General features: G+C 42.1%; 2 protein-coding genes across 3 annotated transcripts in view; one reads left to right on the top strand and one right to left on the bottom strand.

Moving 5' to 3' along the window:
* The window catches only part of LOC128692767 (uncharacterized), a 146,162-nt gene extending 141,418 nt beyond the window's left edge, over positions 1-4,744 (bottom strand). Inside the window, exon 1 of the mRNA XM_053782125.2 lies at positions 4,374-4,744. Coding sequence (XP_053638100.2) covers positions 4,374-4,617 — 244 coding nt within the window. The 5' untranslated portion in view covers positions 4,618-4,744. The remainder of the gene's footprint in view (positions 1-4,373) is intronic.
* The window catches only part of LOC128691962 (uncharacterized), a 385,950-nt gene that overhangs the window by 164,154 nt on the left and 205,735 nt on the right, over positions 1-16,061 (top strand). The window lies entirely within an intron of this gene.

Here is a 16,061-nt window from a genome sequence, read left to right on the forward strand (position 1 = left end):
CTATCTGTCAAGCCTCTTGCTTTCATATCCAGTGATTTAGGTGTGCAGGTTCAGGACTAGTACCTCTAGCATTTTCCAGGTGTAGATTAGGATGCATCTTTATCGCTTGCTTTCTAAGAAGTGCAGTTCGAGGGATTTCAAGCGCTCCCAGTAACTTAGGTGATGAACAGAGGTTATACAAACCGGGAAGATTCTCTGTACATTCTCCAGTGCTGCAGTTTCACCTGCCTTGAACGAAGCCGTTAGTACACAGAATACTCTTAACCGAGAGAGCACTGAACTGAAAAATATCATTGATTTGCCATCTGTTTTGAAAGTTCTAGCTATCCAACATATTACTGTCCTTGTGGATGAAATATTGTTTCTTGAGAGTTAGATCCTTGGCATTCACTCCCAGATCTCTCACATTAAACTTAGACAAATTCAGATCACTTAATAAAACTAACACACCTCAGTTGTACCATAATACAGTACTGGAACTTGTTCTCAAATAAATACTAGCATTTTATTTCTAAGAAATATAGCATTTATGTATACTGTATATATAAAGAGCATGTTAGTAACATGCACTGAGAAGCAGCCCGTTGAAATACATTCATACACCGTAAGTAAGGTTATCTTCGGCTTGAATAGTGCAGACACAGGATGCGGGGTGGTACACACTTATACTCGTGGAGAAACGCTAATTATGTCAGGGTCATAAAGCGACAAGGAAGGGGAGAGTAGCTCCCATTCCTGGGTTAAGAGAACTTCCCTACAGATGTGATGTATTCTAGTTGACAATATCATTAGTATTAAAACAGTAAAGCATATACGAGACTATGTAGGGGATACCCTCCAGGCTGAGGAACTGACTATCTCAAATACGATACCTCCAAGGTTGAGGGACTGATTACATCATTTCACTACTATACCTGCTGCCTCTGTATTCGACTGAAGAAGTAGGTGAAACGTTTCAGCCATAAATTACTCAACTGTTGCACATGAATCTTAACCATCAACGTGTCGGTATTTTTTACCATTTTCAACCTAACCCTCCAGGTAGACTCCAGGAAACCTCCCCCCCCCCTCAACAATCCCACCCATCCTATCACTCCTATCCCTCCCCCCCAGCTTCAATACTAGTGTACTTCTACCTCCCCTCTCATAGCCTTTTATATTTTTTTTTCCTCTCTTATACGTCTATTCTTCTTCCCTTGATATTTCTCTGCCTTCTTTTTATACTTCTTTTTCTTCTATAATTCATTTCCTCTTTCTACTTTCCTCCCTAACACTACTTCCTCTTCACGTCTTTGTTATAGGCATCCTCATCCTGTCTTTTGTTTTTCTTCACCAAATTGCTCCTTCCTTTCCCATCTACTTTAACAAGTTACCTCTGACTATTCTAAACTTACTTGATGCTCGGCTCTTTACTTTGTGTCGCCTGAGCGGCTAGTTTATTGTGCGTCAGAAACTCATTTTGTGGCAGGAAGCTCAGAACATTAGAGAGATCACACTGGGTCATCAGACCCACCTGGCCACTGATATTAATTATTTACTATCTTATAATTTATACAGTCTGTTCAATATATGTCGTGCCGAATCGGTAAAACCGGTCACTTAGCAAGAACTCGTTTAAAATTGTCCCTCCTAAAATTTTCTTTTGTACTTTTAAAGATATATTTTTTCATTTGTTAATGTAAAAATTAATGATTTTGTACCAAAGGAACCTTAGAAAACTTGCCTAACCTTATTATAACAAGCACAATTTAATTTAGCCTAATCCAACTAAATACATTTTATACAAGTTGACAATTTAATAAACAAACACAATGAAATATTTTTTTTCGTAAGATTCAGAATGATTTTTGCGAAATTCTGCATGCACAAATTTTCACTTGCCCTATTCGGCAAGAAGTGCGCTGCTAGTTAAGCCAAAATCGCAAGTTTTACTTATTCGGCACGACATGTATACATTTATATATCTTACTCAATAACAGGCAGATTAAAGTATCACTATTCATTACCACTGTAAACATTACTCTTTTACGAGGTTGCAAACTCTTTCAGCTTATTCTTGCAGCTGGTGCAAGGTGTGAATACAATCGCAGGATTTCAGATATCATTAACAATTACGTGAATTGCCATTCCTGTTTGGATTGTTTGGATGTCTTTAAAATGACTGGATGTTAAGACACTGAGGATAGTTTATGTAAGGTCTTCTGTCACCATAATTCTACCTCGCATGTCAGTGGCATCTCCATACGAACTCTTCTGGCAAACTTGTAACCAATCATTTGTCTAATAGTGACAGTTTTTTTGGTCTTATTATTATTTATATTGGGAAGCTCAAAACCCGGAAGCGTCTTAGATTGCCTGGGGAATTGGAGGCAATAGTGTTTGATTCAAGGAAGGGAAGTCCAATTCCTTAGATTCAGAGCCTCTCACTGCCATCAAAACTCATTCATTGGTTGTAGTCTACAGATCTAACTTTACATACAAGTTTTACTCTACACATTTCGTTGTAGTTTATGAATCTACTGGTTTTTCTATATATACTACTATTTCTACAAATTCGTTTGCTAACAATGTTTTTTTTTAATCGTCTGAGGAATTAGAATTACTTAGGACATTCCCATTATTTAATGCTAGTTCAGCCAAATCATCGTCTTTATGCTCCCGAGAATCTGAGAGATGGAATCCACAAGTGAAACGAAACCCGTTTTTAATATTTTAGGTAAGTAATTAGGTCATAACCTATTAAACTGTCTGTAGCTGTAGTTTTCACAAGCTTGACAGGAACAGGTACGGCGAATAATTCAAATTGTAAGATGGAAACCCAGTTATCAGTTAAAATACATTTCGATATTATAACGCCCTCAGGTTGGTTTACCGTAACAACACTTTCCACTGACAGTCGGAGCCATCACACTAGATGGTCACTGTGATATTTTCAGTCTGCAGGTCATTCATATGTTCCACAGCACTATTTTTAAATAATTATTGAAGATGAAAAGTGTGCATGACTAATTTCTTAGAGTAGTTGGCATGGTGATATAATGCGATAGTTTCCTAGCATGATAGTTAATGTCTAGTGCTGGCAGCTTGACACAGGTCTTCCCGGTTAATGCTTCTTTCGTCATCTAAAAAATTTTCCTGACATGGGTCTTATAAAGTCAGATGACGACCCACATCGTGGAACTTTTGATCCTTTGACCGAGGCCTACCACTAGATTACTGGTGCACCCTAGAAAAAAAAAATCACAAGATGTGGTATGTCTTGGAAGCTGGTTGATCAAGAACCTTTATTAAGAGTTGACACTTAATGCCTCCGAAGCTTCTTCCATGGCACTTTATTTGCTGGTAAAGGAAAACATTTTGACCATGGAAGAAATGTTATTTTTATTCCTTAGTCTAAAAAAAATCCCAATAATTTTAACACAACAAATGAGCGGTGGGCACCAGAACACTAATACTCGACCTTTCCAACCACAACTAGGCGAGTACAGTAGGTAAATAGTGACAAAGAACCAGGCTTTGAATCTAGAGGTTAACAGGTGTGTGTACACCTGTTGTAACTGTTCACCTAGCAATAAATAAGTAACTGGGTAATAAGTAACTGGGTAATAAGACAGTTGGGAACCTTATCCTGCGGATAGTGTATTTCAGATGGGGGGTGGGTTTAAAGTATGCTGAAGCAGGATAAGAGCTCCTAAAACATCTAAATTAAAATAAAAAAATAAAAAAAAGACATCACAACACTGGTATGTATTGACGAGGTAAGCACGAGTCAAAATCAATACCGGAAACTATTCTTTCGATCAATATCACCTTGAAGCAGTGTGTCTCAGGAAGCTCGTAGTTTCCAGAAACATTTCCCCCTTCATTGTCTGGATTATTTAATCTCTGTTCAATTCTGTATCAGAAGTCACTACCAGGTAGGTAGGTAAGTAGTGGGCCAAGATGTAGAAACGTTGAGATTAGGAAACCCGGAGGGCTAATAACCCAGGATAACACATGAAGGCACAATACCGTGACTGGAACGATACACAAATAACCCGCACATAGAAGAGAGAAGCTTACGACGACGTTTCGGTCCGACTTGGCCCATTTACAAAGTCAGTGTGACTTTGTCCAAGTCGGACCGAAACGTCGTCGTAAGCTTCTCTCTTCTATGTGCGGGTTATTTGTGTATGTATTTTATGATAGTTAATGGGGATAGTAAGGTGTTCTGCCCCACAGTACTAAAACAAAACATAGGATGAATAAGAGGATGGTTATGTGGGAGGGGAGGGAGAAGGTGGTGGTTCCCGCAGCAGGAGGACCCCAGGGAAATTCTTCCTCGGCTGGCCCTGGCGGAGGCGTTGGAGTCTCCAGGCTACAATAATACTCACCATCGAAGGAGTGAAGCCTGGTGCCGAAGCCCACGTTGAGAGACTTCCTTCCTTTAAAGAGCCCAAAGTTGACGTGTCCCGTTGAGTTTGGGCGCACCTCCAGCGTGTTGTCTGGGCCTACTCTCTGTTGCACAGCCTCCGCCTCCAGCCAGAACCTGGTGCTCATCGCTGCCGCCATCAGCGCTATGGCGAAGCAACACCCGAAAAAAGTTATGAAAACCATTCCTCGTTTTAGTATATTCATGGCGAGGATTATATTTTATATTTAACACAGCAACACTAGCAGCACGGAGCCGCCGCCATGGCCACAACCATAAGTTTCACTGACAAACTCAGCAGCTCCAGCCTGGCTGAGAATGTTGATGTACAGGTGAGTCAACCCTCCCGACGCTCCCTCCACCTCGGCTCCACTGCCACTATGCTCTCCTAGTATTTATATGGAGCGATAAAACCGTATGATTAATGCAGAGAGCAGTGAAGGTGTTATCCTCCGTTGAAGTATTTTACATTGTCAGATACTTGAAAAACAGCGAATAAATTAAACTTGGAGACGACTGAGAAGAAATGATGCCAGTTATTGTGCTGGTCGCTGAGGGAAATGTTAATATAACAGCTATGTAAAACACTGTAACCTCTGAAATGTACATCAGTTTAATATATTTAGTGTTTCATGGTAGTACGAAGTGTTAACCATTGGATAAAAATTTATTTTTGTCATGCACTTAATGAGGCGGCGGAGGCGAGGCTGCCAGACCTAAGACGCATCATCAACACGGATGATCTACCCAACACAATATTTTTAACACATTTTGCGAAGAAAGGTTGTAGTAACTTTATCTTGCCTAGGAAACTCTAAAATACCTTCATTATATTCTAAACACGGATGAACAACAGTTGCCAGATATAACTGCGCTTTCCTTTTGTACAGACAATGTTTAGGGGAAGATTAAGATATTTTTTTGAGCGTATTGATCGATTTCCTAATAAAGAGAATATCCAAAGAAGGTAATGGAGGGGTTTGATGAGGTGGTAAAACAAGTATGATTACTTGACAGGTGAGAGTTGGCAGGTAGTGTGGGGGAGAGGTTGGCAGCACTGGCGAGGGATGTAACCCCGGCCTGGGGCCACAAGACCAGAGGCCGCCCACCAAACACCACCCACCACCCTACAGCCTTAGTCATCCACGCCCACCCACTGACCACCAGCACTCCAATGCCCACGTCATCCATCATTTACTTGGATGCTTCACCTCAGCTCTTACCTCACACACTGTTCTCACCATAAGATGGAGTCTTCAAGCTATAATACCTTCAGTGTTCACACACCGCAGGTCTCTCCAGGCTGTAGGACTGAAGGCGGCTGCGGCTGCGGCTGCGGAAGCGATCATCACGAATTCGCTGTTAACCTGCAAGTTGGAGAGGTTAATGGGTGTGTCCAGGACCTTTATTAAGCCACAGCAGACCTTAAGTAGTGGCCTCTTTATAGTGATCAGACGACCAAAACTTCCTGCTTCCTCTTCAACTAATGTATTGTTCCAGCCACGGTATTCCTTCAGTTCCTAAAAAAAAAAAATTATGCAGGTCCCCTCCCCACCCTGTGTAACTTGGAACATGCCATCGACTGTGGAACACATTTTCAGTTTGCTCTCGGGTTATGCCTTTCCACCTTCATCGTGGTTTTATAATTACCCAGGTACCTGTAGGGATCTCGGGAAGCATTTAGTCTTCTCTCATTAATAAATTATTGTTCTTAAATTAATCTGGCCTCCTTTTCTTTAATTTAGTAGGAGAGTATTTGTACTGATTTTGTTTAATTTTATCCTTGTTTACGTATTATGTATATCTTTTTACATTTTTTTAAGGAGTGAACTCTGTGGTTAGTGCTTTGTAAATGTAATGGCACAAAAAATTATTCGGGCAGACATTCAAAGAATATGAATGGAATTTGAAAGCAAAAGGAATGAATGGAACAACTGAAGTTGATTAAATGTCTTACGGGAAGACTCCTGGTTGTCTTCAAGAGGAGCTAGACAGATACCTAAAGACGGTGCCGGATCAGCCTGGCTGTGGTTCGTACGTTGGTTGCGTGTGACCAGCAGTAACAGCCTCGTTGATCAGGCCCTGATCCACCGGGAGGCCTGGTGGTGGACCGGGCCGCGGAGGCGTTGATCCCCGGAATGCCCTCCAGGTAGCCAGGTAATATAGAAGGAGGCTGAACTAAAGCTACAAAACGATGCATTATTTCCTCGTGGAGCACTGCAAGAAAGTGTTGTACACCTATTGCAACTGTATATTAAGAATTACTATCACTGTCTTGAAAAACCTATCAAACCCAGCCCCAAATATCTCAGTTTGGTGACTTCCATTTACAACTACAATGGAAGAATGTAGCAAAGAATGTTATAGAAAGAATCTCAGGATGCAGTCTGTTTACAGTTTGTTTCGCCAGCAAATAGCGATACCGATGAGACTAGGGAATAGATGTTTTTGTCACAAATTATAAATGAGATATTCTGAAAATGACTGTTTCACTATAACAGGTCACCCACACCTGGTAATGACCTGTGTAACAGAGGTCACCCTCACTTGTCAACAGTCAATTCCAAGAATCTTGCCCAAGATATATTACACAAGACTTGAAAATTTGAAGACGATCGAATAAAGCGTTCTTGAATAATAAACGAAAGCTTGTGAGAAAGCGCAAATGTAAACAGACCTGGGAACGGGTGGCGTTCGTACCATAGAGAGTGAATTCAAACCCCCAGACCCGTTCCCTGACTGTTTTGTTTGTAATCGTGTTACCACGATTTCGTGAGAAACGAAAATATTGCTGAAAATTCCCCTCCCCCCCAAAAATAGGAAAACTATAAATGTAGATCCTATAAATTATCGCGGAAGAAAGAATCTCTTAATTACAAGTCTGTATCACTGACAAACTTGACATTGTGCGAGAGAAGGTAATCAGAAGATGATATAATACTTGAAGAAAAACTTCATTGCAAATTTTGAAAATGAAGGTCCTGCCTCACGAACCTGATGAAATTAAGACACATGTGCAACATAGTCACTGGTAGGCGGGATTCCCGCCTACCAGTGACTATGCCCTCGTCTGCTACCCGTCCCTTTTCCACCTGACGTTAGTATATAAGCGTCAGGCACCTTGCTTCTGCTTCAGAATCTCCAAGACTACGGTGCTCTTCGCACCTACTCCTAGGTTGAGGGACTGATTACCTCATCTTCTGTACATAGTTCTACTATCTTCAAGTTATATCCTGGAATTTGTATTGATAAAGCCACTGGATGGCGAAACGTCTACAATAAAGATACCCAGATGTTGCACATGTCTTAATTTCATCTTGTCGGTATTGTATACCATTCTTGTACACCTCACGAACCTGTTGGAATTTACGGTGGAATAACATAAATGAAAAAAAGAAATAAGTACGGGTGAACACTCTTGAACCGTAAGTGTTCTCAACCTGAAGTAATGGTGTTACTCTCTCCTCCGCTAGTTGAAACCTAATTGTCTTCCATTCCCAGGCGCTCCCTAACACTTATGGTTTTATCTCTTCTATGTGAAAATAATTTTAGAATGAAGGCTTTTGACTATATCACATCGACGACTGATTTCCAAATTAGAACGTGATAAAATGGGTTAAATCATACTTAACCTGAGGACACAGGCATAGCATGGTAGTGACAGGTGAGGTCCTTGAAAGATCGCTGCAGAGGCACTTTTTATTTGTAATATAAGTGAAAATGTGTAATTGTAATGTCATGGCGCACTGAACTAATGTGGGTCATTCAGCGCGAGGAATGGTGGCGGCTCGATCCTGTCTGCAAATCGCGTCTCTGACAAGTCACTATTGATCATCCGATTAATGATCTTAAGAGCGAATCAGATACGTAATATAAAATTAATGGAGACACGAGAGAATAGAAACAGGCTACAAGAACACTTTGGACAGGTTAAACAAGTGGTTGCACAAGGTCATGCCAAACAAGTGCAAGGTCAAGCAAGCAGGAGTGTGTGGAGGAACACCAGATGCACAATAAATATTTTAAGAAAATTTATCAAACGCGTGCAATAAAAGGTTTGTGAATGAACTTTACCCTGAAAACATGTTAACTGCAGAGCCTCGGCAGCACAAGCGGGGCAGTCTTATGTTAGAACTGCCTAAAGGAGCTTACTGTAAACAACGTACTCCAAGTCTACTGTAGAATGTGCAGCACCTATGTACAGGCCACACTGGAGGAAAAGTGGTTAGAGATGGTACAGAGATTTGCAACCAGACTAGTTAAGGAACAGAGAGATTAAAAAGAAACTGAACTTAACCTCGGAAGAGAGAACAAAGAAAAATACGACAAGTATGTAAAAGATGTACAAGGTATACAATACCGACAAGATGAAAACTGAGACACATGTGCAACATCTGGGTATCTTTATTGTAGACGTTTCGCCATCCAGTGGCTTTATCAGTACAGATTCTGGGACATAATTTGAAGACGGTAGAACTATGGACAAAAGATGAGGTAATCAGTCCCTCAGCCTTGGAGTTGTGATGAGCACCTCTGCACCAGAATCTTCACGACTACGGTGCTCATCACACCAACTCCAAGGCTGAGGGACTGATTACCTCATCTTTTGTATATAGTTCTACTGTCTTCAAATTATGTCCTAGAATCTGTATTGATAAAGCCATTGCATGGCGAAACGTCTACAATAGATACCCAGATGTTCCACTTGTCTCAATTTTTATGTAAAATATATTCATGCGAGACAGAGAGGGGCGATGGAAGGGGGGGGGAGAAAATTGATTCTTGGGCTGGTAAGCATGTGGGATAAGCCTGTGAAGCAGCGTCCATACCTAGTTTCAAGAATAGGGTTGATAGGTCAAGAGACGCCACTAACCAGTAATGCCGGCCAAATAAAGGTTAAGGTCAGGAAGACACTAGATACCCCTTCCCACCTTCCTTTCCCTCCGATTGTGGGTCGTCTTCTGTGGTGGCGAGGCTTGAGCGGCTTAGCCTGAGAGCTCAGCACATCCTCCCCATTTCCTCCATCCTTTGGTTTAAATACCTGTGACTTCTATTTGTTTTCCCCAAATCGTTTAAATTTGCTCACGCTACTAGTTGATGACATGGAATGATTATGGACACGGTTTACAGATGGTGAAAAACGTTTATAGTTTTGTCTTGTGATTTATATAATGAATGAGTAAAATGGTCAGAGTAACAGACTGGTATTGATAGTGTAAATTTGATTATCGAAACCGAATGTTTAAAATTTTACTCTTAATAACTAAAAGGTTCTGGTACTTTGTAAATAAAATAAAATGAAAACATCGCTCGACCCCTGCAAAACAACTTGTTGAGAACACAGGAAGCACAAGGCTTAAAAGCATGTCATAGATTTCGTATTGTTGATTCTAAACTTGCCGAGGCGGGTTTCAGCCAAGGACTGTTCTTCCACAGCTGTTTACGTTCATTGTGGCGTCAAGGCCTTAATATTTGACAAGCCACTGGTGTTATTTACTCCATCATTAGTTCTTTAAATATATAGGTTTCACTGTCTTTACCTCTGTAAAAAAAGAAAGCACATCTGTCAGGTTGTGAACGACCCGGTGAAAGCTAAGTGCTGTGACGTAGAGAGGATGTGAGAGTGAGACTGGAAGACAGCGATACATCAATAATGGTGGGAGAGGCAGCGCAGGAAGAGGAAGTAATGTACTTAGTTGAGGCAGGAGTAAAAGGGGAAAGAGTGAGAGGGAGAATGGAAGGGATAGGGAATAGAAGCAGTAGGAATGGGAATCATGGAGTACAGAGTTACCTTCTTCGCATCTCCCAGTCACCGAAATACATTCCAGGTTTCCACTGCCCTTACGTTAGCTGTACTCTGAAGCTACGTAGGGTTGAGACTTTGCTCCTGGGCCCCCTATACGTAAATTATCATGAAAATTCTTTCGATGTTTACGCAAATTAAAATATCTAGAAATATTAAATGAAATAGCAGCTATATAAATATGGAAAAGGGGATTCAGAACAGCATTAACGACAAAACTCACCTCAGACCACCTTGTACCCGCCTTGTTCATAATTGCTATGTTATTTATGAACAGAAACGTTAAAAATGTAAACGCGATCAAGTCCACCAAAGCATAAGTCTGAAGGACAGTGAATTAATGCAAGATAATATGGCACAAGTAGTCGGTATTGCCCGTGTTGATACTGTGCTCTGAGCCTTCTGTTATGTCAAGACTGGGCAAATTAAAATTCTTTAGGGACAAACAAAGTAGGAACAGTGTGCTCAGGAGAGTATAAACAGATAGGAGTTACTGAATGATCATAAACGCAGATGTTAAGACGTAAGGATAAAACGGCACAATACTGTGACTGGAACAATACACATAGCACATAGCACATAGCATAATAAAATGACGTTTCGATCCGACGACGTAAGGTCGGACCGAAACGTCGTCATAAGTTTCATTCTCCTATGTGCAGGTTGTGTACTAGTGAATGGTAGGGTTATACAGGCATGTTATACATAAGGACATTTGTCTTACAGGTGTGTGTGTTGAGTGCGGTACTGAGTTGGCTCTCGCTCTCTCTTGCTCTCGCTCTTTCGTTTTCTTGTGCGCTCTTGTGCTCTTTTTTGTGTGCTCTCTTGCGCGCGGGCTGGCTCTTACACTCTTGTTCTCCATTACTTTCACACGCTGCTACGCTTTTGCGCTGTCACACATTCTCTAGCGCTCTTGTATTTTCTCTAGCGCTCTTATAATCTAGCGCTCTTGTACTCTCTAGCGCTCTTGTACTCTCTAGCGCTCTTGTACTCTCTAGCGCTCTTGTACTCTCTAGCGCTCTTGTACTCTCTAGCGCTCTTGTACTCTCTAGCGCTCTTGTACTCTCTAGCGCTCTTGTACTCTCTAGCGCTCTTGTACTCTCTAGCGCTCTTGTACTCTCCAGCGCTCTTGTACTCTAGCGCTCTTGTACTCTCTAGCGCTCTTGTACTCTAGCGCTCTTGTACTCTCTAGCGCTTTTGTACTCTCTAGCGCTCTTGTACTCTCTAGCGCTCTTGTACTCTCTAGCGCTCTTGTACTCTCTAGCGCTCTTGTACTCTCTAGCGCTCTTGTACTCTCTAGCGCTCTTGTACTCTCTAGCGCTCTTGTACTCTCTAGCGCTCTTGTACTCTCTAGCGCTCTTGTACTCTCTAGCGCTCTTGTACTCTCTAGCGCTCTTGTACTCTAGCGCTCTTGTACTCTAGCGCTCTTGTACTCTCTAGCGCTCTTGTACTCTAGCGCTCTTGTACTCTAGCGCTCTTGTACTCTCTAGCGCTTTTGTACTCTCTAGCGCTCTTGTACTCTCTAGCGCTCTTGTACTCTCTAGCGCTCTTGTACTCTCTAGCGCTCTTGTACTCTCTAGCGCTCTTGTACTCTCTAGCGCTCTTGTACTCTCTAGCGCTCTTGTACTCTCTAGCGCTCTTGTACTCTCTAGCGCTCTTGTACTCTCTAGCGCTCTTGTACTCTCTAGCGCTCTTGTACTCTCCAGCGCTCTTGTACTCTAGCGCTCTTGTACTCTCCAGCGCTCTTGTACTCTAGCGCTCTTGTACTCTAGCGCTCTTGTACTCTCTAGCGCTTTTGTACTCTCTAGCGCTCTTGTACTCTCTAGCGCTCTTGTACTCTCTAGCGCTCTTGTACTCTCCAGCGCTCTTGTACTCTAGCGCTCTTGTACTCTCCAGCGCTCTTGTACTCTAGCGCTCTTGTACTCTAGCGCTCTTGTACTCTCTAGCGCTTTTGTACTCTCTAGCGCTCTTGTACTCTCTAGCGCTCTTGTACTCTCTAGCGCTCTTGTACTCTCTAGCGCTCTTGTACTCTCTAGCGCTCTTGTACTCTCTAGCGCTCTTGTACTCTCTAGCGCTCTTGTACTCTCTAGCGCTCTTGTACTCTCTAGCGCTCTTGTACTCTCTAGCGCTCTTGTACTCTCTAGCGCTCTTGTACTCTCTAGCGCTCTTGTACTCTCTAGCGCTCTTGTACTCTCTAGCGCTCTTGTACTCTCTAGCGCTCTTGTACTCTCTAGCGCTCTTGTACTCTCTAGCGCTCTTGTACTCTCCAGCGCTCTTGTACTCTAGCGCTCTTGTACTCTCCAGCGCTCTTGTACTCTAGCGCTCTTGTACTCTCTAGCGCTCTTGTACTCTCTAGCGCTCTTGTACTCTCTAGCGCTCTTGTACTCTCCAGCGCTCTTGTACTCTAGCGCTCTTGTACTCTCCAGCGCTCTTGTACTCTAGCGCTCTTGTACTCTCTAGCGCTCTTGTACTCTCTAGCGCTCTTGTACTCTCTAGCGCTCTTGTACTCTCTAGCGCTCTTGTACTCTCTAGCGCTCTTGTACTCTCTAGCGCTCTTGTACTCTCTAGCGCTCTTGTACTCTCCAGCGCTCTTGTACTCTAGCGCTCTTGTACTCTCCAGCGCTCTTGTACTCTCTAGCGCTCTTGTACTCTCTAGCGCTCTTGTACTCTCTAGCGCTCTTGTACTCTCCAGCGCTCTTGTACTCTAGCGCTCTTGTACTCTCCAGCGCTCTTGTACTCTAGCGCTCTTGTACTCTCTAGCGCTCTTGTACTCTCTAGCGCTCTTGTACTCTCTAGCGCTCTTGTACTCTCTAGCGCTCTTGTACTCTCTAGCGCTCTTGTACTCTCTAGCGCTCTTGTACTCTAGCGCTCTTGTACTCTCCAGCGCTCTTGTACTCTCTAGCGCTCTTGTACTCTCTAGCGCTCTTGTACTCTCTAGCGCTCTTGTACTCTAGCGCTCTTGTACTCTAGCGCTCAGTATAAATTATCTGCTCCACATTTAATATGTCAAATAAGAATTATTAAAATGCAGTCTGCATAATTGTTCAATAATTTTTAAATAGCAGATTATTGCTTCTGGGTTTGATGAATTGCTCCATCAATTCCATATTCCTGCAACATTGTGTCTGATGGAACAGTTCAGTAATGGAATGGAATTGTTCCTGCATTATCCTCATTATTTCAACTGCAGGTTTTCGCTTATATTTCATTATCTAATATGTATATTAATGCCATTTATTATACACGAATTAATATTGTATAAAATTTTTCTCTCGTATAATCAGCATTTAATGTTTAGTAAATATAGTCTATATGAAATATTGTACAGCAGGAAGTATTTAAAACTGCTAAGAGCTTACAGCACCTTTTACTGTCTTTCTCTGTCTCTGTCTCCTCTCTCTCCTCTCTCTTTTTACACAGGGTTTGACAAGGTTAAGGATCCCTAGCTTTATTGACAAGCTATTTACAGGTTAAGGATTCCTAACTTTATTGGCAAGCTAAGAACAGTTACCTACATCAGCTCATTTGAAAGCATTTTTATTGTAATGAGACATACAAGTAGGAAACAGGATGAAGTTGGAGCCATCTGTGGGCCAGCATTTTCATTTGATCAACTGACTTTATCTCGTTGACATCATTATGCTGTACGAATGTGTTCCATACTCGAGTCATCCTGGGTATATATGATTTCAGATGCAGTGATGTTCTGGAGAAGGGTACAGCCAGAGTGAAGTTGCTGCTTTCTGCCCGTCTTGTGGCATAAAAGCTTGTTTCACGGTGTCCTCGAAGTGGATCCAAGTGTGGTACTTTGACAATATTAGCCTTGTACATAACAGTAAGGCCACCCACATCCCTCCTGTGTTGAAGGCTCTGCTGAAATGACAGATCTATCCAGAATGGGTCCAGGCGAGAGATGAGACGTCTTGCTCTGTTCTCTACTCTGTCAAGTAGTCGCAGATGAGAGGGAAGGGGGGGGCAGGCAAACCAAGAAAGTGGAGCATATTCAAGGTGTGAGCGTACTTGTACCTCGTACAGAATCTTGCAACCCCTACTATCAAGCAGATGCGAGATACGGCGAAGTGCTGTAAGCTTCCTGGCTGCCTTGTTTGCAAGATTTACAACATGGTTCTTCATGGTCAGTTTGGAGTCGAATTTCACCCCAAGGATATCAACTTCTTCTCCAGGTGCCAACACCCTCCCATTCATCCTTACTACTGCACCAGCATTACCATCATGGTGCCTAGAGACGATCATCATTTGCGTTTTCTCAGGTGCAAATGTTACTTGCCATCTATTTCCCCAAGCTGATACAGCTCTTAGCTGGTGATTGATGTAGCTTAGAGCAGCTGGAATTTCTTCTCTTGGATAAGTGAATGTCAGTGTACAGTCATCTGCATATGCACGGGATTCTGGAATGAGATGGTCATTGAAGTAGACATTCCATAACAATGGTCCCAGCACGCTTCCTTGTGGAACACTTGCCCCAATATGTCGTCTTGCTGCTTCCGTTTCATTGAGAACTACCCTTAGAGATCTACCATGAAAGTAATCACTGAGGAGACATAGCGTAGAGCCTGCAATTCCCAGTGCTTGAAGTTTTGCTAATAGGCCCTGGTGCCACACCCGGTCGAAAGCACCAGCAATGTCCAGTGCTACCACACAGCTGACTTTGGATTCATCCAGTGACTGGTGCCACTTAGTGGAGAAGTTTAACAGATCAGCAGCAGAGTAACCTTTCCTGAAGCCATATTGACGATCACAAAGTAGTGAGTGGTAGTCAAAAAACTGTCATTTGTCTTGAGATTATTGTCTCAAGGATCTTACCAGTGATTGACAGGAGTGACACTGGTCTGTAGTTGCTGATTTCTGCTCTGCTCTTCTTTTTGTGAACAGGATGTGTATGAGGATGTCTTACTTATTTTGCAGGTGCGGATGCATATGCGGATATCTGTTTACAGTAAAATGCAGATGTGGATGTAATAAATTGTGCGGATGTTCCGCAGAAGTGGATATGCACTACATCTCTAATGTATAAGCACTGAGTGGATTGTTGAAGATGGTATAAAATACCGATAGATTGATGATTAAGACACATGTGCAACAGTTGGATATATTGTTAGAACGTTTCGCCTACAAATAGGCAGCAGCAGGTGTAGTAGTGAAATGAAGATGATGTAATTAGTACATAAACCTTGGAAAAACAGTATTTGAGGTGATCAGTCCCTCAGCCACTACTGCACTGTTGCACTGTACAGTTCTTATCACTGTATTGTCAGAGGTCACGTAGCTTCACAAGGAGTTAGTTCAACTAATGAGACGTGCAACACTTTCCTCTCATTTATCATCTTTTTTTTTAACTCTTTAGATAATAACATAACCCTCGTGTTTTTTTTTCCATGTGTGTGTCTTCATCGTTGACCGACCAACTATTTTATCAGTGGTGACTATTTCTTGACTTTACTTACTTGACTGACTGACTGACCGACCTACCAGCCGACCGACCTAACTCGTTCTACTTTAGGCATAAATACCGAAGCCCCCAGTATGGATATCGTCAGTCGCCGCTGTGGCTTACTTCAAGAATGACAAAGTTTATTCTCTATAAGGATTACAATGCTGAGTTTACAGAATTTGGTTATTGTGTGGTTTACATGTAGTAAAATAATAGTGTGTACCACTAGAACACCTAGCATGGCTAGGCATTTCGGGCAGACTTAAATTAAATCTTAAGTTTAAAATATTACAAAATTATGAGGTAAGTTGGTATTATGGCTAAGTGACTAAATACTAGTTTGTGAGTTTAGCAATGTGAATGCTTTTGTTTTGGCACTATACATAGTTTCAGTA

The sequence above is a fragment of the Cherax quadricarinatus genome, chromosome 6 (genome assembly GCF_038502225.1).
Source record: "Cherax quadricarinatus isolate ZL_2023a chromosome 6, ASM3850222v1, whole genome shotgun sequence".
Classification (NCBI taxonomy): domain Eukaryota; kingdom Metazoa; phylum Arthropoda; class Malacostraca; order Decapoda; family Parastacidae; genus Cherax; species Cherax quadricarinatus.